This window comes from Petaurus breviceps, unplaced genomic scaffold (assembly GCF_028583685.1).
Source record: "Petaurus breviceps papuanus isolate PSGF00001 unplaced genomic scaffold, PetGlider_PUasm1.0 90466, whole genome shotgun sequence".
NCBI lineage: Eukaryota > Metazoa > Chordata > Mammalia > Diprotodontia > Petauridae > Petaurus > Petaurus breviceps.
Window position 1 is genome coordinate 624142 of NW_027187260.1, and position 27540 is coordinate 651681.

Here is a 27540-nt window from a genome sequence, read left to right on the forward strand (position 1 = left end):
ATGTCAATGGAGTGGGACATAGTGGGCAATCTCTAACCAAGCTGGAAGGACCCAGTGACGTAGTCTGCTGTAGGCACCACACTTGAAGGCTTTCCAGTATTGTGCAACCTACCTTTTTGATGAACCTGGGCCTGGGCTGAGCCATTAATATAGCTTCAACTACTGGCCAATGTACAACATTGCATATCTTTTCCTTACTAGGAAAAAATTATAGAGTCATATATGTAATAACTATACATAAACATGTAGGAAGGATCAGTACACTATAATAGGGTCCAGGAAACATTAAAATGATTTCTTATTATCAGAAATAAACTGGTCCCTCTTCATATTTTAATTCAGTCACAGTTGCCTCTGCCTTTATGAGTATTTTTTCATCATCCAGGGCTATTGCTTTTATTTTTATTTTCATCAATGTTTTAGTGGGTGGAAAAGTTTGGGGAAATGATGTTCTCTGGCAGAATTTAATTCTCTTTGGCTTCTAAGCAAACATAAACTTCTTTGGGGTGCTCCTAGTGCACCCTTTTCTTCTCCTTAGGAGAGGGAGAGGTACTAGATCTATGATTTTATTGGTATAGGAAATTCCCTCCACCAAAGGAGTATAAACCTTCTCTGCAATTTATAGCCTTAGACAGGTACCTAGGGCCCTGAGAGGTTAAGTGATTTGCCAAGGAGGTATCTGTCAGACAGAGGCGGTCCTTAAGCCAGGTCTTAGAGGCTCTGGAACCAGCTCTGTATTCCCTACAAAATGCTGCCTGTCTTTTTCTTCTTATTGAGTCATGTCTGACTTTAAATGACCCCATTTAGGGGTTTCTTGACAAAGAGACTGGAATGGCTTGCCATTTCCTTCTCCACCTTCTTTTACAGGTGAGGAAATGAATTCAAATGGGGTTAAATGACTTGCTCAGAGTCACATAGCTGGTATCTGAAGCTGGATTTGAACTCAGGAAGATGAACGGGTACTCTGCACTTTGGCACCACCTAGCTGCCCTGCTGCCTGTCTTACTTCTCCTTAGTGCTCTCTTTTTTTCGTCATCATATCTCAGAGTGGTCACTTCAGAAGAGATCTTGATTAGCGATAGCCAAGGAGAAGACATTTAAGTTCTTTTTTTTTTTTTTTTACCTCAAGTCTTAAATTTCAAACATATTTCTAACTTACCTCAGAAGGATTCCATGAAAACTGTCTTTTTTTCAGTTGCTATACTAAAAGTATCTTGAGATCTTGAGTGGAAAGTGATATTCAAAGTGTTAAATGATTTGAAAGGCATTATGGAAGCAAGATTTCTCTCAGAAGTGAAAGGCCTAGGGAATGTTCCCTAGGTTGTCATGAGGCAGAGGATTAAGCAGGGGAAATTATCTCCCACTCCCAGAGATGATTGCATATCTCTTTCCTGCCAGGAAAAGATTACAGAATCATATGTATGATAGGTACAAGCACCATCTACTAGCCTCAGGAAGGAGGAGGGCTAGATGAGATGATTGAGAGAAGGGAATCCATTTTCCCCCATTTCCTATTCAACTTACAAGTGCCAGTGACTATAGTTAAAAAAAAAAAAGCACTTGGGAAGGATTTTATAAGAAGATGATGACTTCTGGGTACTGCCAGATCTGTGTTCTTATGTTTGCCTTGCAAAGATTTTAGTTTTGAAGAATTCAAAGTTGGTAATCTAGTGTGCCTAAAAGATTAAAGATTTTATTTCCTATCACAATCTTACCAATATAAGTCTTTGAAATGAAGTGAGTTTCTCCCAGGGGAAGATTATTTCATAAGTCTTCAGTCCTTCCAAATCACCTTCTGGATTAAGATTTAGAAGAAAAAACAGAGGTGAATGGACTGATCAAGAAAGTCATTAAGATAAGACACTGTAAGCATAAATTCTTTGAAAACATTTTTTTGAAGCATAATTTTAAAATTTAGAAACATTAAAATTAGGTTCTCCCTCTATTTCTTTCTATATTCATTCCCTATTCTTGTTCTCTATAGATTATTCCTTGGTTGAGAGCTTGGGAGAATGACTGATATGCTTTGCCCACTTCCTCCTGATATGGAAAGATATGATGCCCAGGTATTATAATCAGTTGATACACTACTTCTACAAACTTTGGGATGGGTGAAGTCTCTCAGGGAAAAAAATCATTATTATGCTAGGAAGTTGGGGAATTTCTTATAATTATTGTAAAAATTCATTTATATAATGCCATAAGGACAATGAGAAGCAACTGGCATGGTGAATAGAAAGGACCTTGGACCTAGGAAGACCTGGAAAATGACAAACTATGTGACCTCTGAGGGCTCCAAGACCACAAATTGTATAGTAGTTGTGAATCTTCCTCAAGTTGATCTGCAGGACTCTCTGTCATCATTCTTCAACAGGCAGTTGTAGACCTTCACCACCATTAGCCCCTGATTTGATTGGGAGGGATGGTACTCTTTTCAGTTGGAGTGTTATAGAACTCTTTTCCAATGAAAAGTATTCTTTCTGCTAAGCTAAGTGTTGGCAAACTATGGCCCATGGGCCAAATTTGCCTACTTTCTGTTTTTGTATAGCCCCATGAGCTAAAAATGTTTTTTACCTTTTAAACAAAGTTTTATTAGAACATAGTCACACTCATTTATTTACATATTGTTTGTAGCTGTTTTCATGCTAAAATAGCAGAGTTGAGTAGCACTACACATTGCAATGACATTTATAATTCAACAGTGTTTCCAGTGCCATATATATTTCTGTACTGCAACACTGTATTACTTATTTATTTTTATTACAAGTGCATACCCATCATGTCAAAACAAGAAAAGAAAGGGAAAGGTTTTTATGATTTTTTTGAGCTCAAGGATGGGACTGAAATTTTTCTTAATGAGAAGAAGCACCCTCAACTACTATTACTGAACACTGCATAGCTTTGAAAATTAACTTATTGTAGACTTGGTAATAATTTTTAATTAATTCAATCTAAAATAAAGGGAAAACAGCACTTATATATGGACAGCTTATACTGTAGTAATGTCAATTGATGACAACTTTTGTTTCAAAAATTAAAATGAGAAGCAAGATCTTCATTTCCACAAAAATTTGCAAATGATATATTTTCCAAACTGAAACCACAGTTCCAGCAGAATCTTGATATAAGTGCAAAGAAATGTCCATATTTCAAAATCCATTTGACTATATAATAAGTACTGTCTTACTATAACATTTTTATGTTATAGTTTGCTGATCTCTGGTCAGCAGATTAATGATTAATGAACAATAATAGATTAATGACCCTCTTTACATAAAATTTTACCTAAAGTGAGGCATACATATGATCAGAGGATCATAGATTTAGAACTGTCAGGGACCTCATAGGCCATCTAGTACAAACTCATTTTATGAGGAAACTGAGGCATGAGGCAGTTAAGAGGATTGCTCATATCAGTTGGTTCATTAGAAGTGGTCAAAGTTATCCTTTCCCCCCCCATGATTTGAGATGTCGACCAGCCTCAATTTATACCTTGAGCCTATTAATTTATGCATTAGATTTATTTAATTTGAAAAAGATGATGTCTTACCTTCTTGTACTTGTGGTTTTGAGGAAGTGTAAGCTTTGCTCACTTGGAAATATGTACGGTCATTATTCATAAAATCATCCCATTGGGATTTATTTGATAAAAGAGACAGACATAAAAGAGAAAATGGTTGTAAGCGATGGCTGATGAGCTGGCACTCTTTCCACTTGTTCTCAGAAATCCAGAAAAGATGCTCAGCTTTTCTGAGTTCATATAAATCTAACAATGGAAAAGAAACATGAATCTCATTAGAAGATCATAACGATCTTTTGTTTTTTAATGATTTACCCCCCAATTGAAAAAATCACCTTGATCTAATTCATTTAGTTCACTACTTCAATGGGACAATCAATTAATATATTGGTGTGAGTGTTCCTTCTATTTATGCGTACTATGTCCCATCCACATAATATAGGGTCTTCGTGAGTTGCCACGGCCACAACATTTCATCACTTACTGAGTGGCTAACTTTCTTGTTAATGAACCTTGCTGAAGGCTTATCCTTACATGGCTAAATATCTAAATCTATCACTAAGTCCCTACTCAAAGACTCCTCAGTTTGCTAAAACCTATGAGATTTTGTGCTTAACTTAGCTGGCAAAGCCTTTGATAATAACCTAGGCTCACCTCTATGTCATGATGAGACACTAGAGTAGGATTTCTATGGAGAAATTTCATAAAGCAAAATTCAATTACAGATAAGTGCTGTAAAAGAACAGTGACATATTTAAGACTATTTAAGGAAATTAGAGACATATGCCTCCTATACTTTTGCCTTAACCAACCTTCCTTTTCAGTAATGAACTTAATAGTACATTATAACAAAATCTTATCTTATGAAGAATAATAGAATCTTGGTATTGGAAGGAATTTCAGAGATAACCTCTATCTAACCTCTATCCAACTGATGAATAATATTTTACAACATCTGCCAGCAGAACAGAAATTTCTCCAATAGGGAAAACTTTTATGAAACTATCAGTGGGTTTAACTTTTGGGATTTACAGAGAAAATCTTTACAATGTCCTATTCTACCCAATAAAATTCAAGTAGCCTTTGACAACTGTTTCCCTAAGTACTTAACACTATTTCCTTTGGTTTTCAGTATATTTTTGACTAGTGTCCTGTTAAAAACATGTATCCTACTTACTTCAGGTTATTCCTGCCCTGTTAATTCTTTGTGTATTGCTAACCATGTGAATCGATTGCCATATGATAGTACAAACAAGAAATCTTATTCTTCAGAATAGAACATTGCTATTGTTTCAAAGGACTTGTACCAGTTAATTTTGAAAGCTTGCTGTATTAAAAGGAAAATCAGAGGAGATGCCAAACCTGATACAGAAGAGAAAATAGCTGTGTTTAGTTGTGAATTACCTCCTAGGCTGAAAGGGAACACGGGGATATTCTCCTGACAGCTGTTTATCTTTGGAAATAAGATGGTTGTATTAGCCATTGGGGCGTGGAGAATAACACTACCATCTGGGACAGATACAACCCTGAGCCCCTAGTAGTCTTACAATTAGAAAAAGAGAAAGCCACGACTAACATTGATAGACTGGGCTCCTCTCAGCAATGCAAGGTTATAAGACAGTTCCAAAAGACTCATGTTACCAATATCCAGAGAAAGATTTGCAGAGTCTGAATACAGACTGAAGCAAACTACTTGCTCTCTCTCTCTTTTGTGTTTTGTTTCATTCCTTCTTTCTCATTATTCATTCTGTTGGTTATAATTCTTCTTTACAATTTGACTAATGTTTAATGTGAAGGTATTTTTAGAACCTATATCAGATTGCATGACATAATGGGGTGTTAGGGGGGAGAGACAATCTGGAATCATTTGTGGAACTGAATGTTGTAAACTAAAAGCAAATAAATAAATGAAAAAAAAAAGCTACAAAACTACTTTAATTGCATTTTGTTAAAGATATTGTTAAATTTTTTTTTTGAGAAGAGGAAATCACACTCCTGTATTCTAAATTATTCTTACCTTTCCTTTTTCCTTCCATGACTCTGCCTACTTTTGACTGATGGGAACATCATTACTCCCCCAGGAGAAGCTGGTCGCTTGAAATTTCATCACCATTCATACTGACTCAGCTTTTGATACTTTAGCCCCTTTTTAACTCCCTCAGTTGCCTCTCCCTCTCTGATTGGAGGATGGAACAATAAACTCCTCCCAGAGCCTTCCTATATAGAGGCCTGAGAAGTTTCCAAGTAATTCTCCATTTTTTCATCAACAACTATGCTGTTTTGATTGCCGAACTCCATGGTATGCTGGGTAATCCCTAGTCATCCCCCTCCCGGGCTTTTCATCTTTCTTTATGTGTTATCTTTCCCTATTAGATTGTAAGCTGCTTGAGGGCAGGTAATTCCTTTCTTTTTCTTATTGGGCTATCTCCAAGTTGACTTGCCACTGGACTCAGATTGTCCCAGAGGAATAAGTGAGGCTGGTGACTTTGCACAGCCCTCCCTCACTTAAATCCAATTCACTTGCAAGTCATGGTATCACCTTTCTGATGTCATGGACCTCTTTGAGAATGAAGAACAAACAACAAAATCTCCAGCACTTAGCACAGCACTTGGCACACAGGAGGAGCTTAATAAATGTTTACAGAATTGAAAATTGAATTATCAATAACCTTCCTCTGCATAATTTCTATAATTTCATCATAGTTAATTTTTAAAATTTGCTTTTAAAAAATTTATTTTTACAAAATGTTCCTATTTCCCCTTGCTCTCTGGTAGTCCTATGTGTCCTTTTGGCAAGGACAAGGCATTTGGAAAAATTGGTCCAAGAGTCAGAGCTCTGGGGGTCCTTGTTCATTGTTGACAACTGCCCTCAGGTTAGTCCAATCAGATTCCTGTCTCTGAGACCTCCGATGGATACTAAGAAAGAATACAAAGGAAATCTCTCTTTTTTTCTGTTGTGGTTGTCTTATATTTCGTTTATGAATTCATCCAACACCCTAAAATCTGTATGTGACTTTTTGCTACTTTTTCTCATTTATTATTTGCATCTTTTCTCCATCAGCTTCTCCTCTCCCTAATTCAGACTCATTCAGCAACATGCCTTACCAACAAGCGACTGCCATCTAGTGGTGAGAGAAAGCAACTACGGGCTACTCATTGTGAACGTTCAGGGATTTCGTCTACCCGTGTTTCCCCGATAATAAGACCTACCCCGAAAATAAGCCCTATTGAGATTGCTACTGTAGTGAAGGTGATCCCCTGCGCTACACGCTACATTACGGTACCCTCTGTATGCACCGTCCCCCCCCCCCCCAAACGCACACTGGAGCTGCATCCAATCAGAGCTGCAGCAGTGAGCGTCATCCTGTTCTTTATTGAATTCATAATTGAATAAAGGTACATTTTTTTGTTCACATTTACCTGTTTATTAAAATTGCTGTCAATGTTCATTAAAATAAGCCCTCCCCTGAAAATAAGCCCTCTGGTGTTTTTCTGTCCCAAAAAAATAAGACAGTGTTTTATTATTGGGGAAACACGGTAATTCAAGTATCCTTTCATCAGGTAGTCTGAAATCCATCTCACAACAAGCCCTCTTTTTCTGTGTGATCTTTGTTCACATTTTTCCTTCACAGAAGATCCACAGAGGCAGATGGTGTTCTAATGCATAGAGCCTTGATCTGGAGTCAGGAAGACATGATTTCAGATCTGAACTCAAATACTTACTAGCTGTGTGACCCTGGACAAGTCACTTAACCTCTCCTTGCCTTTGTTTTCTCATATGTAAAATGATAATAATAATAATAATAATAGTACCTGCCTCCTAGGGTTGTTGTGAGGATCAAATCAGATATTTATAAAGTGCTAGGCACACAGTAAGTACTTCATAATTTTTTTTTGTTGTTGATATTCAGTCATGTCTGACTCTTCATGGTCCCATTTGGAGTTTTCTTGGCAAAGATACTGGAGTGGTTTGCCGTTTCCTTTTCCAGCTCATTTTACAGGTGAAGAAACTGAGGCAAACAGGGTTAAGTGACTTAAGAGTCACACAGCTAGTAAGTATCTGAGGCTGGATTTGAACTCAGGCCTACTACTCTATCCACTCTGCCACCTAGCTGCCCTATATAAATGTTAACAATTATTATATTATTATATGATACACCCAACAACATTCTAGATTAGGCCATCTTCCTTTAGGGTTGTTTTTTTGTTTGTTTCTTGTTTTTGCATTTTAAGGGTCAATTGAGTGGCCTACTTTTCCAATGTAAGCTCTGGGTCTGCTATGCTGGAAAAGTTTGAATATGGGTCCCAGGCAAGGGTACACTAGGAAATGTTTAATAACTAGCCTTACTGGGGAAAAATGTATACCAGGCACACTTTTAAGTCTAAGCTGCATCATTAACATTTTCTCTATCAATCCCTTAAGTCTAGAAAATAAAAAAAGAATAAATCAAGCCCTGATTTGTAGTGTTTGCCAATCTCTGAGGTATAAATGCTCAGACTGAAAATTTAACAATTAGTTCTCAGAGCTCTTAAGAGCCAGCTATGGCACATTTCTAGTCCCAGAAACAGATTGCCTATTGTCTGAGTGCCAACCTAAGAATGAAGAGGTTCATCACCAATTTGACCTCCAAGTAATCAATTCTTTGGCCATAGCAAGCTATAAATCAAAGAAAAATAAAAGAATGGCTCTCAGTCTCATAAAGTCAATTTGCCACTTCACACTATTAGTTGTAGAGTGGTTAAAAAGGGACTGAGGGGGATAAGAAGCATAGGCTTTCCATTTTTAGAGAAACTGTCCAAGGATGCATTGATAGGTACTGCTGCCAATCAAAAACTATTAGCATGCAGAAACACTTTAAAAACTGGTTTATTATGCTCAGAAAATTGACCCATAGTATGCAAAATACAGGGACCCTGCAAAGAAGTCTAAAGCTACATTATATAGATTTTGGTTATATAAGCAGGATGGGTACAAAATAATTTTATAGAAGGCAGAAGGGGAAGGTAAAGATATACTTGTCAAAGAACAGATAGCAGAGTGGGAAGATTTGTATCAAGTTGAAACTGGTCAGTAAACCCTGGGAGTAGTTAGGTGATTCAGGTGATTGAGCACTGGGGCTAGAGTCAGGAAGATCTCAGTTTAAACCCAGCCTCAGACATGTATTAGCTGTATGACCCTAGGCAAGTCACTTAACCTTTGTTTGCCTTGATCCACTGGAGAAGGAAATGGCAAAACACTCCAATGTCCTGGATAGGATGGTCCACAGGTTTACAATGGATACAACTGAATGACAACAACAAACACTGGGGATATAGCTGGAATTTGCAGACTAACCATTGATACTGGAGCATAGTTATGTACTTGACATGCTTATCTTATGTAAATAGAGATCATAAAGCAGAGTTAGAAATTCTTACCACTAATCACCTCAGCTAAAGTTTGAAGTCTTGGACAAATTCTGCAAGCTCTAGTTAGTCATGGGACCTGCTATTTAAAGCAAATGGTGGTAGTAAAGCCAAACTGGACACTGAACCTAGAAAAAGAATGTGGTGGTGGTTGTTTTTCTAGGGTTCTGTTTTCCAGCTGAGTTTTGGGGAACATATGGCAGAAAAGCAATATCCATCTATAGTTATTTTTTATTCTATGTTTAGCACAATAGAGAATCTAGGCCGATTGGACTCTGCTGACAAGGAGGCAGCCCTCTCCCCTCCCTCATCCTACGCTGGGTTTGCCTGTAGTCAGCACAGAAAGGTAGGGAGAAGCAAGACTGCTTGGCTAGTGTTTTCCAGGATGCCTGATATGCTGTGGCTGTGGAGTCACTATTCCTGAAGAAAGGTGAGAGTGACATCTTTTGCGGTGGAATGGTGCTGCCTTGGAGATTGGGTGTTTTGGATGGGGCGCCCTGGGTGCTGGGGTTTGTGCACCCTCATGGTGTACATGTCCCTGCAGAATTCTCATGGACTAGGTTGTGCTATGAATAGCATGCTGGTCCTGGGCAGGCCAGGAGAGCACAGAAGAGTCCGGACAATGATGAATTTGTGTCACAAGGTCAGGAACAGCAGCTGCAGCTTTGACAACATCTTCCGGGCTCCCCACTCCCCCAACTCCATTCTTTTGTCAGAGGTTGTGAGATCCTAGCACTAAGACTACAAACATGATAATATGATGTCAAATACCTGTAGGACAACTGGGTCAATGAAATTGATCACGTGAATATTTCCAACTGTCAGGCTATTTGCCATTATGTAGCCAAAATGATTAGCTGAATTTTTAGTTTTTGTCTGTCATATGTAATACATTCTTGACGAAATGTTGCCTCTCAAAATTATGACCTCCCTACCCTCAGAACCTTGTGTGAGAATGTCGGGGTTCTCATAGCATTCATTTTATATATGTGACTAAAAATGTAATATATATATATATATATATATATATATATATATATTTCTGACTAGTTAAATACTTTCACATGACATTTCAATCCTATCTCCTATTAAAAAACACTAAATGTGAGAATGTCTTTTTGATAAGAATAAGGTCTTTATTCTGTCTTTGTTTCAGTTTAGATATTTTTACAAGGATTTTTTTTCTTTTTGTTTTTGTTTTGTTTTTTATTTTTTGCCTTTTTGGAGGGGGAAGGTAGGGCAACTGGGGTTAAGTGACTTGCCAAGGCCACACGGCTAGTTTTTTGTGTTAAGTGTCTGAGGCTGGATTTGAACTCAGGTCCTTCTGATTCCAGGGCCAGCGCTCTATTCACTGCACCACCTAGCCACCCCAAGGATTTTTTTTCAAAAGAAAGAGGAAGAAAAGTTATGAACGACAGATAAGTTTGTTTTCTGATGGTCTCCAATCCAGTACCCTCTACGTTTTCTAACCAGAAGTAGGTTTTATGGCTTGCGTTTTAGGGTTCTAACTGAAATAATCTCAATCATAGTAGTCATTTGAAATTTGTTCATTTAAAATCCTTGACCAACTGCCTACTGTGTGCAAGGCACTGAGCTAGGTGCCATGCAATACAAAGATGATTCAGACTTGGTCTAGTCTTTCCCCGAGGAAATTTATAGTCTGAGCTTAGTGCCATAGTCACCGTTCTTAAAGGGAGTATAAAGGTCAGTGATTACAAACTCTCCTTTTATAGCATTGATTCAGATCCCTCCTTTACCACTTTACAAAGGCTTTTAGTAAAGTAATTGAATTTTACTTACCTTCATTTTTAATCTGGGGTAATTTCTCCTCGATATTTACCAACAGGCTAGAGTACAAGAAGATGTTCCATTCTTCCTCGGGTAAACATTCTGTACTATTTAGGACTTCAGATCCATCACAATTATTTTGCAGGATTAAGGTGCAAAGCCGGAAGGAGAAGCAAAGTTTGTTTTCATTAAACAGTGCTGAAGAAACGACCTGGTGGGAAAAGGCAACTGTAGGATCAACAGAGGAAACAAAAGGCATTTGGAAAATTTATACACACATACAGTCTTACCTTATAAATGCTTTCTGTTAAGACCTCAACTAAATCTGCAATATAATTATTAAAGCGGTCTCTATCCTTCAGAGGGTCAGGCTTATTATCTTTGTACTCCCGCAGTTTCTCAAACACTTGCACTTTTCTTAAAACAGAAGCAAACTGAGATTCTTCAACGTTATCACATTTGCAGGTTACAGACATCACAAACATCTCCCGGAACCAGTCCAGAGAAAATTGGTACATATAGTTGATCTGTGCCAGATCTGCTACTAAAAAATATAGCAAGGCACCCCGCGTTGCAATGGGAAGATAGTTTTGACGGGTCATCTGAAACTCATTTTCAGTTTTTTTTGATGCCTTGATGCGTTCTGAAACTTCTGTGGATGTCATTTTGGATTTTTTTAAATTTTCTATAATAGCTTCATCATCTAATATACATCCTAAAGGAAAACAAAAAGTTGATTTCAATGAAAATCATGGTTTTATTAGGTTGTTTTCTCTTTCTATGATTTTCTTTCTTTCTTTCTTTTTTTTTTTTTAAAGCAATTGGGGTTAAGTAACTTGCTCAAGGTTACATGGCCAGTTATTTCTGGGTGTGGTGCTGAGTATCTGAGCCCGGATTTGATCCTCAGGTCATCCCGTCACTGGAGCCGGTGCTCTTACTCGCTGAGCCACCTGGCCACCCCTATGTTTCTGTGATTTTCATGTAGAATTTTTGCATTAATTAAAAAAATACATCTTTTTTGTTCATACCTTTTGCTTTTACATCACCTAAATTTCTCCAAATCAGCCCATATAACAAATAGTACTTTAAAGCAGAAGAAAAAGGAAAAAAAAACCCTCAGCAAAATTGATCAGTAGATTGAGAAAAAAATCTAAAAATATTTGCAAGTCTGCAAAGGGGGAGGAGAATTATTTTCTCATGTATATTCCTTGGGGTTATGCTTGTTCTTTATAATTCTGTTACATTCAATTTTTAAAAATGTTTTTATTGATATGTTTTTTATATTACCTTAATTTCCCCTAGTATTTTTCCTCTTCCCAGAGATTCACCCTATAAAATAATAGTAGTTTTAAAAGACCCCAAAGGAAAAAGAAAAAAAAATGAGCAAAACTAATCAATAAAACAAAAAAAGGTGAAAATATGGGCAATGTACCATACTCATGGACTTCCCACTTCTGCAAAGGGATAAGGTGGGAATAGCTTTTTATCTCTCTTTTTTGTAGCCATGTTTGTACTTTTTATTTCTGCAACATTCACTTGTGATTTTTAGTAGTTTACATTGTTGTAGTCAGTATATATATTATTTTCCTGCCTCTGCTTACTTTACTCTGCAGTAGTTCTCTCATTTAGAGATCCCTCATGCTTCTCTGTATTCATCATATTTGCTATTTCTTACAGTTCTATGATATTCCACTATATCTTTTTATACCTCTAGTACTTAGCACAGTGCCTGGCACATAGTAGGCACTTAATAAATGTTTACTGACTCACTGTTGACCATATTCACATATAGGGTGTCTAGGTGGTACAGTGGATAGAAGTCCACTCCTTGAGTCAGGAAGACCTGAGCTCAAATCTGACCTTAGATACTTATTAGCTGTGTGACCCTGGACAAGTTACTAATCCTCGTGTTTCCCTCATTTTCCTCATTTATAAAATGAACTGGAGAAAGAAATGTCAAACTACTGCAGTATCTTTTCCAAGAAAGCCCCAAATGGGGTTATGAAGAGTCAGATATGATTGAAACAACTGAACAACAAATATTCATGAATGACAGTTTGCAGCCTTTTCCCAATTGATAGACATTGCTTTTGTTTCTAATGCCTTCTTCTCACAAAAAGTGCTAAAATATAGATGTTGGTGTGTATATAGAAACTTTCTTCTTATCGGTGGCCTCTTTGGTGTAGATGCCTAGTAGAGAATCTCTAGGTCAAAGGGTACAGACACCTTAGCTATGTTATTTGGCTAATTCCAAATTAGATAATTTCCAAAATTGTCATACTATTATTCACTATGGAAATTCAATAGAAATGTTAGATATAGCAGTAAGACAAGAAAAGGAAATGAAAGGAATAAACATAGGCAATGAAAAACAAAGCTATCACTTTTTGTAGATAATATGATGGTATACTTAGAGAACCCTAGAAAGTAAGTGAAAAAGCTGGTAGAAACAGCTACCATCTTTAGCAAAGTTGCAGGATACAAAATAAACACACGCACAAATCATTGGCAATTCTATGTATTATGAACAAAATCCAGCAATAAGAGATAGAATGAGAAATTCCATTTAAAATAACTGCAGACAGTAGAAAATACTTGGGAATCTACCTGTCAACACACACACAGGAACTGTATGAACACAATTACAAAATACTCTTTACAAAAATAAAGACAAATCTAAATAATTGGGGTAATATTAATTGCTCATGAATAGGCTGAGCCAGTATAATACAAAATAACAATACTAATTAAATTAATTTACTTATTCAGTGCCACACTAATCAACCTACCAAGGAATGACTTTGTAGAGATAGAAAAAATAATAAAATTTTGGAGGAATAAAAGTCAAGAATATTAAGGCAATCATGAAAAAAGAAAAGAGCAAAAGAAGTCAGCCTAGCAGTACCAGATCTCAAATTGTCCTTGAAAGCAGTTATCAGAACAATCTGGTATTGGATAAGGAACAGAATGGTTAATTCTGTTATATCTATAATCCAAATATCTAAGCTACTGGGGAAAGAATTAAATATTTGACAAAAACTGTTTGGAAAACTGAAACTATTTGTCAGAAATTGGGCATAGGCCAACATCTCACAGCATATACCAAAAAAAGCTCAAAATGGGTACATGATTTAGACATAAAGGGTGATATCATAAGCAAATTAGAGGAGCATGGGAGAGATTATCTATAACATCTATGCATAAAAGAGTTCATATCCAAACAAGACACAGATTCACAAGAGGCAAAGTGGGTAATTTTTAGTACATAAAATTAAAAAGTTTTCACACAAACAAAATCACTATAGCAAAAATTAGAAGAAAAGGAGGAATCTTGGAAAAAAATTTTAGAGCAAATTTCTCTGATGTTTCTCAAGTATAGAGAACTGATGCCTAACAGTTGGGGAATGACTGAACAAGTTGTTGGTATATGATTGTAATGAAATATTATCATGCTATAAAAAAATGATGAGCAGGCTGATTTCAGAAAAACCTGAAAGGACTTATATGAACTTAGACAAAGTGAATTAAGCAGAACCAGGAGAACATTGTACCCAGTAACAGCAATAAAGTATCATGATCAACTGTGAATGACTTAGATATTTTCAGCAATACAATGATCCAAGACAATTTCAGAGGATTCATGATGAAAAATGCTATCTACTTCTAGAGAAAAAAGTGATGTAGTTTGAATGCAGATTAAGGTATACTATTCCCCATTTCTGAATTTTCTTTTTTGTGTTTTTTTTCTTTGAGCCCATGTCTTCTTTTACAACATGACTAATATGGTAATATGTTTTGTATGTTGAACATGCATAACCTATATTAAATTGCTTACCATTTCAGTGAGGGGGAGGTGGAGAGAGAAAAAATCTGGAACTCAAAATTTTGTCAAAAAAATCATTGTTAAAATTGTCTTTACGTGTAACTGGGGAAAAATAAAATATTATTAAAAATTAAATGATATAATAAAATCATTAAAAAAAACATAAGAGTACTGAGCCAAATGATAAAAATAAGAGCCATTCTCCAATTAATAAAAAGTCAAAAGATAGTTTTCAGGTAGTTTTCAGAGGAATAAGTCAAAGCTATCAATAATCATATGAAAAAATGCTCTAAATTACTAATAATTAGAGAAATGCAAATTAAAACAACTCTGAGATACCACCTAACATCCATCAGATTGGCTAAGATGATAGAAAAGAAAAATGACAAATGCTGGAGAGGATATGGAAAAATAGGTACACTAACACATTCTTGTTGGAACTGTGAACTAGTGCAATAATTCTAGAGAACAATTTGGAACCTATGCACAAAGGTCTATAAAATTGTGCATACCTTGTGACCCACCAAAACAGTGGTCAGTACTCCAAAGAGATTAAAGAAAAAGAAAAGAGACTCAGATATGCAAAAATATTCATAGTATTTCTTTTTTTGTGGTGGCAAAGAATTGGAAACTAAGGGGATAACTAACAATTAGGGAATGACTAAACAAGTTACTACATGTGAATGTGATGGAATACTATTGTACTGTAAGAAATGATAAAGGGGTTGGTGTCAGGAAAAACCTGTGAAGATATATAAATTTTTCTATTTGATCAGTTTTGGGAGGGGGTCTTTAAAAAAATCTGGGACGACTTAGACAATACAAAGTGAAATAAGCAGAACAGAAGAACAATGCACACAGTAACAGCAATATTGTAAACATAAACAGCTGTGAAATTCTAACATGCAATGATTCACCAAAACTCCAAATGACTCATGACGTAAAATGCAATCCATCTGCAGATAGAGAACTGATGAACTCATAATAAAGATTAAAGCATATGTCCTTTATATTTCTTGCTTTTTTAAAAACATGACTCATGTGGAAATGTGTTGCATGACTTCATATATATATATCATATTTCTTACCATCTGACTGGATGGAAAAGGGGATGAAAGGAGGGAGAGAATTTGAAACTGAAAATATAAATACTGCCTGTACCCCAAACCAAAATGGCTATACTATTCCTAGCTCCACTAACGATGCATTAGTGTATCTATCTTTCCATAACCTCTTTAATATTGATTATTTTAATCTTTTAACATATTTTCCAAAGGTGGTTGGCTGGGTATGAGGTTTAACTTTAGGGTTACTTTTTTTCTGTTATTATTAGTGATGTGGAGCATTCTTTCAAATGGTTGTTAAAAGTTTGTAATTCTCATTAATCTATTGAAGAATGGCTTTTAGTTGTATGTGTATTTGTGCATGCATGTGCATGTATGTATGTGTGTTATTTACATATCTTAGACATAAGACCTTTTTCTCAGAAATTTGTTACAAATATTTTAATTCATAGATTATGAACTTGTTTAGCCAATCTGGAGGTCATACTTTCTTCTGTTACTAATACCTTCTCTGTGGCTTTATCTGCTTATGTTCAAGGTCTTTCCCTGAGTTTTATTTCACTAGGGATATTTCATGATTTGAGTCTAATTTCCTTATATTCTCTTATTGCTCACTTTCTGTCTTTTTCCCATTTGAGGGAAGTTTCATTAGGGACTATACCTAAAAGCAGTCTCAAGTTTCCTCCCATGCTGGGAAATATTAGTTTTACTGGTCTTGGTATGAGTCCCAAGTGACTTCTGCAGGGTGGGGTAGAAATGGCCCCAAGTTGGCTACCAGTCTACTTTCTCTGAGACCTAGTGTGGCACCACATGCCTCACACATGCCTTATGCATGGCAAACATGCTGGTGTCTTGTCCCAGTTCCCACCATTCCTCAGTTTTCTAGTTAAGTGTTATTTAGCACAGATCATTGCCACACTGTGGTTCCAGCCAAAGCCAGGTCCAATCTTTTCGTTTTCCATGGCACTGGGAAGACATGTTTGGGGGTAGCGGGGGGGGTTGTGAGGGTGGCATAGTTGAGTTCTGTTTTGAGACTATGGGTTAATTTATGCTGCCCTGGTAGAGCATGGGGGCTGGTGATGGAGGAGGTACTCAATAAGGTCATTAGGGATTAGGTATTAGTTTTCTTTACTTTTAGTTTTATCTCTTTAGGGTTCTTGGTGTCTTAAAACATAGAGACACATGAAATTACTTCATGTCCTGTGAATAATTCCTATTTTGGAGAGCTTTGAGAGGTAGTGAGGATTGGAAAAAGTAACTAGTCCATTTTATTGGTCACATGTCCTGGAACTCTAAACTGTGTACTTTTATTGGCTCCCTCCTACACTTGGAATTCTTTCCTTTCCAACCCCAAATTATCTATCTAACAAAACTCAACATATCCTCTACTGAGGAAAGATTAAAAAAAAATTAACTCAAGGTCTATCAGACATTCCTGAAGAAAATAGATTTAGCTTAGGTCTTTGAAATACAGGCTAAACACAGGAAAGAGTTAAAAATAGCGTAAAGTAACTTTAAAATATTGAATAAATTTGAAGATGCAGAGGATTTGCAATCTATAGGGACAAAAAAGAGTATTATTTCTTTGAGTTTCTAACTTATGGGAGGGATATTCATGAAAACAATAATTAATTAGGAATTGACCATGAAGATATGATAGCATGGGAAAAAATTAAAGACATATGTGTTATTTTATTTTTGTTCTAAACCGATGTCAAAGGGTTCAGAAGAAAAAGGCAGATTTGGGAAATGAACAGCTGGTTATGAAGATGGTGACTAGGAAAGGCATTTGGATTTATGGACCACAGCTTAAATACAGGGGATGAAGTGCAACTAATACACCCAGAATCCAGGTACACTGCTTAATTAGTTACTTTAATTAATTAGTTAATACAGCCTGGATCAATACTGCTGACTGTGGCTGACCTAGTTGCTCCACTGTTGGGCAGCTGCTTCCCAGACTGGACCAGGCAGGGTGTTTAGCCACTGGACTTGAGAGAGGGCATCTCTGCTGGACAGGTTGATGGGGGTAGTCTCGAGCTTGCTCTATTTTTTGAGTATCTACAATCTTTTTTCACATTAAGCCATTGGCTCTGTTGGATGGTGGAGTCCTCTAATCAATGTAGCATCACCATGATTTCTTTCAGCTGGAATCTAATGATACTCTTTTAGGTAGGGCAATGATGCTTAGCTTAGGATAGATAGAAGCTTCTTTTCTTTGAGTCCCTCAGAGCCTTAGCTCTAATTCCAAGAAGAAGATGGGAGAAGCTTCTTCAGGACAAATCCAGCCTGCTGCCTGTTTTTTTTTAAATTTATTTTTAAGTTGGGGTGTATAGGTGTTCAGGAAAGACTAATACCTTTGGTGTGAGGGCTGCTGAATCCTTTTTGGTGCTGCTTTCCATCTCTGGTGTTCACCTGGTTCACCCAACTTTCACCTGTGGCTCCAAGAAGGTGAAGCATCTGTAGTGGCCACACTCCAGTAAACCAGTTTGGCAGATGGGCTAAATCAGATTGAGGGTAACCAAGGGGTCTCAAAGTCCTTGGTTCAGGGATGTATACATAGATAATGTGACTGATGCATGCACTGCTAGCTCTGGCTAGTGTTTGGGAGGCTCCAAAGGAAAGCATGAGAGAGATGAGTGAGGTATTATCAGGTTGCCTGCTGCATTGAAGGTCTACAGAACTGTTGTGCTGACCTCATTGTGGTATGCCTGTGAAACCTGGACAGTCTACCAGTGCCATGCCAGGAAACAGAATCACTTCCATCTGAATTGTCATAAGATTCTGAAGATCACCTGGCAAGATGAGGTATTGGACATTGAGGTCCTTTCTCGAGCTGAACTGCCAAGCATTCAAACTATTGCAGAGAGCACAATTCTGAGGGACTGGCCACATTATTTGAATGCCAAATGTATGTTTGCTTAAAAGACTATTTTATGGAGAATTCACATATGACAAGTGCTCACATGGAGGTCAGAAGAAGAGATACAAAGACACTTTCAAGATCTCTCTGAAGAACTTTGGAATCAATTGTGAGACAGAGGCATAGTACCACCCAGCATAGCATGTCTACATCAAACAGAGTATTGTGCTCTATGGGCAGAGCAGAACTGTGGTAGCTCAAAAGAAATGAGATGTGAAAATTTGGAGATCAGGGTAGTGGTTGCTGAAGGTTAGGGTGGCTCTGGCAACTTCTTGAAATAGACGACAAAGAATTTTCCCACATTGATTGACTCTTCCCTTCGTGAAAAATCTCTTTGGAAAAGCTTGTGATTTGTTTGGCAGCAGTTTACTCACAGTAGAACTTCTTTCAAAATTGGAGTCGGTCCTCTCAAACCCTGCTGCTGCTTTATCAACTAAGTTTCTGTAATATTCTTCAATATTGTCATGTCTCAGGGTGTCCCCTGAGAGACTTGAGGAGAAGAGAGATGGCGAGTGGCCAGCTGGTGGAACAATCAGAACGCACATCATATATCGATCCATTGAGTTTGCTGTCTCACATGGGTGTGGTCTGTGGCACCCCAAAATAATTACAATAGCAGCATGAAAGGTCACTGATCACAGAGCATCATAACAGTAGAATAGTAATGAAAAGTTTGAAATATTGCAAGAATTACCAAAATGTGACACAGAGCCATGATGTGAGCACATACTGCTGGAAAAAATGGCACCAATACATTTACTTGACCCAGGGTGGCGGCAAACCTTCAATTTGTAAAACAAACAAACAAAAAGCACAATATCTGCTAAGTGCAATAAAATTAAGTATGCCTGTAGTTGCGACAGAGGCCACATGTGACCTTTAGTCACTTTGCTCTACTGTGCACCACTCTACTGTACTGCTGAACTGTAATTGAAGTTTTGTTACCAGTACATACTCATTATGTCAAAACAAGAAGAGAAAGAAAAGTTCAGTGATTTTTTTAGCTCAAAGCAACGACTGAATTTTTTTTTTGAATGAGAACTGCCTTCATTTGCTAGTTTTGAACACTGTATAGCTTTGAAAATTAACTTTTGCTCAGATTTGATAATGTTTCTTAATGAATTCAACTTCAGATTCTTGTCAAATGTGCAAAGCTTATTTTGTGGGAAAGGCAATTTTGTGACCACTAATGCTGTTCAAACCGCAAGTCATGCCAAGCTGCCTTATACATGTCCCATGCTGTCAGCAGTTAAAATGAGAAACAAGACCTTCACTCCCACACAAATTTGCCCTGGATATATTTTCTGAGCACAAACTACACGGAGTTTTTTGGACCCTTGATACAAGGGCAAAGAAATGTCCATATTTCAAAACTGATTTAATTGTGCGATCAGGGAGCTTCCACTTCACCTACAATTATTAGTGATTAATTTACAATGGAATTATAAATTAAAAGGCAAATACCAAGGGGAGAATCTAATATAATTGAATAAATATTTTCTAAGCAACAAATATGCTCAATTAAAATCATATGCTATGGACTGATAGTAGTATCTGGCAGTACCTATCAGTGAAAAGACATTTTCAAAGATGAAATATATAAAATTCTCATTACAGATGGGCATTAACAGGTCTGCAATCTATTTTGATGATAGGAAACACTAACTTTGAGCCCTAATTAAGTGAAATGTTATCCCTCCCAAAGAAGTCCATTTTCCCATTAGTTAGACTTGCATTATAGAAATTGTACTCAATTATTATTATTATTATTATATTTTAAATTTTTTCAATAAAAATTTTGTGGAGATTTGTGTTTTTTCTTCTTACATAAGTACCTTTACTGTCTGCCCTTTATAGAAAAAGTTGCAGATCCCTGCCACCCAGAGCTCATTCATTTTCACTTTCCATCCTCATGGAAATGACTAGGGACAAAGATATGAATGCAGATACTTCAGTCTCACACCCTTTCTAGGGTTAAGAATGCCTATTTTGTTCTCTGAGGGCTTTCCCCTTGACCTTTCAATCCCTCCTTTCCCCCCTCTTCCTTTCTGTTTTTTCCCTTCCAGCCCCTATGGAACTTCATCTCTTGCTTAAGTCTCCCTAGAGCATTCTGACCTGCATTGATAAGAGTTTTCTCGTTCAAGAGTTTCCAGCATTAATAAAATCCCTATCCCTAGATATGTCATATTGTTCCCACCACAGTTTTCAAATATGAAAAATGAAATACATGGGAAACCAACTATATTGAAATGAAAATGTATTTGTTTTTTCTATTCAAGTTCATGGATTTACCTCTTGAAATCTATCCACCAACCCTTTGGAGGTTCATGGATCCCAGGCTAAGAACCCCTGCTTTAGCGATTTTTAATTCTATCTTCATAGGTGTCAGATATTTCTTAATTTAAAATTTTATCAACAACATGACTAACATGGAAATAGGTTTTATATGATTGTACATCCCTTCCACACCACAGGGTGCCCCTTCCACTCCTACCCCATAATCTGGAAAATCCACGTAAAATTTTTTGGCTTTCCCTTTGTACCCCAGAAGAAGTCTGAATTTTTTCTTTTTCTTTTATGGGGTCTTTACAGTCCCTTATTGTAAAATCTGGGTTGATATTATACAATATTATACATATATTTTATGCATTTCTGAGTTTCTAAACATTTTCTGTGTTGTCTGCTGGCCTTCATGTGTCATCTGCAGCTTCTGCAAAACTTCCAAAAAAATTCCCATTTAATTTCTTATGCCAACCCACAATATGTTGAAACTGTGATGAAGAAAGCTGTGATATGGAAGGGATAGCTGTACATATGTGTGTGTATGTATGTATATGCACACATATATAGCATATATCAAATTTCTTAATGTCTTGGGGGGAAGGGGAGGAAAAAAATTTGGAAATCAAAATTTTATTGAAAATAGAATGTTAAAATTGTCTTTACATGTAATTAGAAAAAAATAAAATACTATTAAAATTAAATTAATCTTACTAGTCATTCTGAAGGGTATTTTGATAGATCCATTTTTGCTTTTGGGGCCTTTTTTTCTTTTCAATTTTGTTCATAATATTGGAGCTTTTTGGGATTTGTGTACTCATTTCTTCCATCTTTTATCTGTGAAGTAATTTTCCTTGTGAGGGTTTTAGTTTTTCGTTCGTTGTTTTTACTCATTTGATGCATTTGTTGCTACTTTGGAGGTAAGGCAGAGGAGTTAGGCTCAAACAGTACAACTCACTCTGCCATCCTGATCCTTCCTTCCTTCCCATTATTTTTATGGTGTAATGCTACACATTGTACTCATTGCATCAAGTCTCAGAATGCCATAGAGGCTTCTAAATGAGATTCACAGCCACTCCAAAGGACTTGGCTCAACAATCCCCACGGCACTAACTAAGCAGATGAAGAGAATATTTATTGCTCAGAGCATGTGCAGTTAGCTCAACAAACTGTTGGACTGGTGCATCAGTACTTATGATATATTGTGCAGATGACCAATATGCTGGGCCCAGGATCAAATAGAAGACAAAGAGAATGGATTGCTTTTGTAAAACTGCAGATTATTTTCAATAATTACAAGTTTCTCCTTGAAATAAAAATCCATCTGCTTAACACAAATTTTCTTTCAGGAATTCATATGACTGTGAATCATGAAATAATACGATTTTCAAAGAATCAAAATTACAGGTAACCCAAAGGATAATGGAGAGAGACCATGGTGGGTATAAAAAGCATACTATCAATGTTGAATTTATATGCAAAAAGGGGCATTAGAGGCTTCATCAAAGAGATGCATTTATGGAAAGGGGAAGGCAGGTCATGCACCAAGAGAGACGGATAATAGGAGAATTACCCTGATGTAACACTAAAAGAACTTAAGGAAGATTCTTAGCATGTAGGGGGGGACCCCATGGAAGATTTAGGGGAGAATATAGACAAACGTTACACAGAATGAGAATGTGAGTACATAATCGGACAGGATGTCCACAAAGTACTGAAGAAACATCAGTAGCATTTTGAATGGGCTGTCATTAATACAAAAAAGGATCTCTCTGTTCTGAGGTGGTACACAATTAGATATTCTTTGTGGTGGATCTTTGGGGACACATTCACCATGGATTAGTAATTTGGGAATTGAAACATTGAGTAATTTGGCAAGTCACTTACCCGAAATCTCAGTCTTGGTTTTCTCATCTCTGAAATTGTATTAATATCTTAATTAATTAATTTAAATTTAATTTAAATTAATTAATTAATATCTAGTTCCTCTCTTATTAGGTGGTTGTGAGGAATAAATGATATAGGGGAAGTATTTTGCAGATCTCAGAACACTGCATAAATGTCTGATATTCTTGATGGCTTTATTGGAATTTCAAATAACATTTGTGAAAAAGATTTTCTAGGTGTTGAGTGGAGAGCATAAGCAGTTACTTTTTTTTCAATTATTTAAATTTATTTGTTTTTAGTTTTCAACATTCATTTCTACAAGATTTTGAGTTACAATTTTTTCTCTCCCCATATTTCCCATACCCCCACCCCAAAATAGCAAACCTGCTGAATACCCCTTCCCCCAATCTGTTCTCTCTTATATCCAACCCCCTTCACCCCCCTAACTTTCTAGAAGGGTAAGATGGATTTCTATACCCATCTTATCTGTATATCTTATTTCTAAGTTGCATGTAAAAAACCCCCAAACTTTTAAACATTTGTTTTTAAAACTTTGAGTTCAAGATTTTTTTCCCTTCTTGCCTTCTCACCCACCCCCACTGGGAAGATAAACAATTCAATATAGATTGTACATGTGTAGTTACCCACATCATTTCCATAGTAGTTATATTGTGAAAGACTAACTCTATTTCCCTCTATCCTATCCCACCCCCCCACTTAATCTATTTTATCCTTTGACCCTATCCCTTTTAAAAAATGTTTGCTTCTAATTACCCTCTCCCCCAATCTGTCCTCCCTTCTATCCTCCCCGCTCTAATTCCTACCCCCTTATTTTCCTGTAGGGTAAGATACCCTATTGAGTGTGCATGCTATTCCCTCCTTAGGCCAAATCCAGTGTGAGTAAGGTTGTCCCATTCCCTTTCACCTTCCTGCTCTTCCCCTCCATTATAACAGTTTTCTCTTGCCTCTTTTATAAGAGATAATTTACCCTAATCTTTTGCTCCCTTTCTTCTTCTCCCAATAAATTCCTCTCTCACCTCTTAATTTTATTTTTTAGATATAATTCCTTCGTATTCAACTCATCCTGTGAACTCTGCTATGTATACATGAATATACAAATGCCCACACTCACACATATATATCTGTATATACATACATCCTTCTATACATACATATATATATATGTATGTATACATATATATTCCCTTCAACTATCTTCATACTGAGAAAAGTCTTATGAGTTACAATTATCATTTTTCCATGTAGGAATGTAAACAGTTCAACTTTAATAAGTTCCTTATGATTTCTTTTCCCTGTTTACCTTCTCATGCTTTTCTTGCTTCTTGTATTTTAAAGTCAAATTTTCTGTTCAACTCTGGTTTTTTCATCAAGAATGCTTGAAAGTCCTCTACTTCACTGAATGATCATATTTTTCCCTGTAGCATTATACTCAGTTTTGCTGGGTAGGTGATTCTTGGTTTTAGCCCTAGCTCCTTTGACCTCTGGAATATCATATTCCAAGCCCTTTGATCCCTTAATGTAGAAGCTGCTAGGTCTTGTGTTATCCTGATTGTGTTTCCACAATACTCACACTGTTTCTTCCTGAGCACTCACACTGTTTCTTCCTGAGCACTTGTAGTATTTTCTCCATGATCTGGGAACTCTGGAATTTGGCTGTAATATTCTTAGGGTTTTTTTTGGGGGGGATCTTTTTCAAGAGGTGATCCATGAATTCTTTCAATTTCTATTTTGCCCTCTGGTTCTAGAATATCATGGCAATTTTGCTTGATAATTTCTTTGTTTTTGTTGCTTGATAATTTCTTGAAAGATGGTGTCTAGGCTCTTTTTTTGATCATGACTTTCAGGTAGTTCAATAATTTTTAAATTATCTCTCCTGGACCTATTTTCCAGGTCGGTGGTTTTTCCAATGAAATATTTCACATTGCTTTCTGTTTTTTCATTTGTTTGGATCTGTTTTATAGTATCTTGATTTCTCATAAATTCATTAGCTTCCAATTGCTCCAATCTAATTTTGAATGAGTTATTCTCTTCAGTGAATTTTTGAAATTCCTTTTCCATCTAGGAAATTTGGCTTTTTAAAGCATTCTTCTCCTCATTGACTTTTTGGGACTCTTTTGCCATTTGAGTTAGTCTATTTTTTTCATTTTTCAAATGAAAATTAAAATTAACTTCTGATTTACATAATTCATTTCTGCCAGATTTTGAGTTACAAATTTTCCCCCCATTTTTCCCCTACCCACTGCCCCAAAATTGCAGTCCCACAGGATATCACCTCCTCCAATCTGCTCTCTCCCATATTTTATCCCATACCACTTTCGACTTTTCCAGTGGATCTCTATGCCTCACTGCCTGTATATCTTATTTCCTGATTACATGTAAAATAGTATTAATAATATATATACGTATATATTTGAATATTTGATTTTAAAACTTTGAATAACAGATTCATTCCCTTCCTCCCTTGTCACCCACCCTTACTGGGAAGATAAGTAGTTCAGTATAGGTTGTACATGTGTGGCTAATGCAAAAGAATAACATAGTAGATATATTGTAAAAGACTGACTATATTTCCCTCCCTCCTATCCCACCTCCCACTTGTTCTATTCTCTACTTTGATCCCGTCCCTTTTCAAAAGTGGGTGCTTCCAATTTCCCTCCCCCCCCAGCCTGCCCTCCCTTCCATCATCTCCCCTCTCATCCCCTTCCCCCCTACTCTCCTGGAGGGTGAGAAACCGTATTTAATGTGTATTTCATTCCCTCCTCAAGCCAAATTCAATGGGAATAAGGTTGACCCATTCCCTTTTGCCTTCCTATTCTTCCTCTCCATTGTGACCATTTTCCCTTGCCTCTTCTATATGAGATAGTTTACCCCATTCTGTCTTTCCCCATCTCCTCTCATTATATTCCTGTCTCACCTCTTAATTTCACCTTTTAAGTATCATCCCTTCTTGTTAGAGGTCCTGTACCCTCTATCTATGTATACCTGTAAACATACATACACACATTCACATATGTATTCATATGCCCATATACCCTCATATATAGACACACACATTTCTATTCCCTTCAACTACTGAGAAAAGTTTCATAAGTTACAATTATTGTTTTTCCATGTAGAAATGTTAGTAGTTCAACTTTGATAAATTCCTTATGATTTCTTTTCCCTGTTGACCTTCTCATGCTTCTCTTGCTTTTTGTATCTGAATGACAAATTTTCTATTCAACTCTGGTTTTTTCATCAAGAATGCTTGAAAGTCCTCTATTCCACTGAATGACCATATTTCCCCCTGAAACCATGATACTCAGTTTTGCTGGGTAGATGACTCTTGGTTTTAATCCCAGCTCCTTTGACCTCTGGAATATCATATTCCAAGTCCTTTGATCCCTCAGTGTAGAAGCTGCCAGATCCTGGATTATCCTGATTGTGTTTCCACAATATTAAAATTGTTTCTTCCTGGCTGCTTGTAATATTCTCTCTTTAATCCGGGAATTCCAGAACCTGGCTATAATATTCCTAGGAGTTTTCTTTTTGGGATCTTTTTCAGGAGGTGATCGGTGGATTCTTTCAACCTCTATTTTGCCCTCTGGTTCTAAAACATCAGGGTAGTTTTCTTTGAGAACTTCCTGGAGGATGATTTCTAGGTTCTTACTTTGATCATGGCTTTCAGGTAGTCCAATAATTTTTAAATTCTCTCTCCTGGATCTATTTTACAGGTCAGTGGTTTTTCCCATGAGATATTTCACCTTGCCTTCTATTTCATTTGTTTGGATCTGTTTAACGGCATCTTGATTTCTCATAAAGTCATTAGCTTCCATTTGCTCCAGTCTAATTCTGAAGCAATGATTCTTCTCATTGAGCTTTGAGATTCTTTTTCCATCAGGCAAATTCGGCTTTTTAAGGCATTCTTCCCCTCATTGCCTTTTTGAGCCTCTTTTGCTATTTGAGTTAGTCTATTTTTTAAGGTGGTATTTTCCTCAGTTAGGCTGTTGACTCTCATTTCGTAATTTTCTTGCATTGTTCTCATTTCTCTTCCCAATTTTCCCTCCACTTCTCTTATCTGCTTCTTAAGGTCCTCTATGGCCTGTAACCAGCTAGTATTTTCCTTTGAAGCTTTTCGTGCAGGAGTTCTAACTTCACTGTCTTCCTCCTGTTCCATGCTTTGCTCCTTTTTGTCCCCAAAATAGGAATCTAATGTTGGAATCTTCTGCCTGCTTTGTTTCCTTTGCCTGGTCATGTGGCCCCTCAGTCACTTGACCCCTGGTCTTTTTACTACAGTAGAACTCTGCCACCAGACAGGGGAGCTTTCGTCCCAAATGCTGGGGTTTTCTCAGTTGTCAGAGGTATTAGATGGGTGCTCTCTCTGAGGTTTCCACATGATCTGGCAAGCTGGAAACACACCCCAGGACCTCGACCTTAGACTGCAATCCAGATCCAAGCAGGTTAAAGCCAGAGTGATTACCCCTCAGACTGGTGCTTGGTCTCCCTACACTCTGCAGGCCAGGAGCTGAAGCTGCCACGTGGCGCTGGCTAGATGTGCCAGCATCTCAGCGGCTTCTCCCCCTGGGGGCAAAAGCCATGCACTCCCAATTACTGGGTCCCAAAATCCAGACTGCAATGACCTCTCACTTTGTCCTTTGTATCTCTGTGTTGATACATCTGGAAAAGGCCACAGCTGCTGCTGATTTGGAGTCCCTCTGGCCAGTGGCTGGTCAGGCCTGCCCTGGTGCTAAAGCCTCGGTGTGGAGCTATGCTTGGCTCCCAGAGCTCTGCGCTGGCTGATTCCTGCCAGTCTGCCGTGCTGTTCTCAGTGGGAGGTTAGCTTCTCTGT

The 27540-nt window shown here is 37.1% G+C and overlaps 1 protein-coding gene across 1 annotated transcript in view; it reads right to left on the minus strand.

Moving 5' to 3' along the window:
- The window catches only part of DNAH14 (dynein axonemal heavy chain 14), a 412217-nt gene that overhangs the window by 52911 nt on the left and 331766 nt on the right, over positions 1-27540 (minus strand). Inside the window, exons 71-74 of the mRNA XM_069062634.1 lie at positions 11005-11429; positions 10727-10925; positions 3568-3766; positions 1716-1809 (exon numbers count right to left, since the gene is read on the minus strand). Of these exons, the coding sequence (XP_068918735.1) occupies positions 1716-1809; positions 3568-3766; positions 10727-10925; positions 11005-11429 (917 nt within the window). The remainder of the gene's footprint in view (positions 1-1715; positions 1810-3567; positions 3767-10726; positions 10926-11004; positions 11430-27540) is intronic.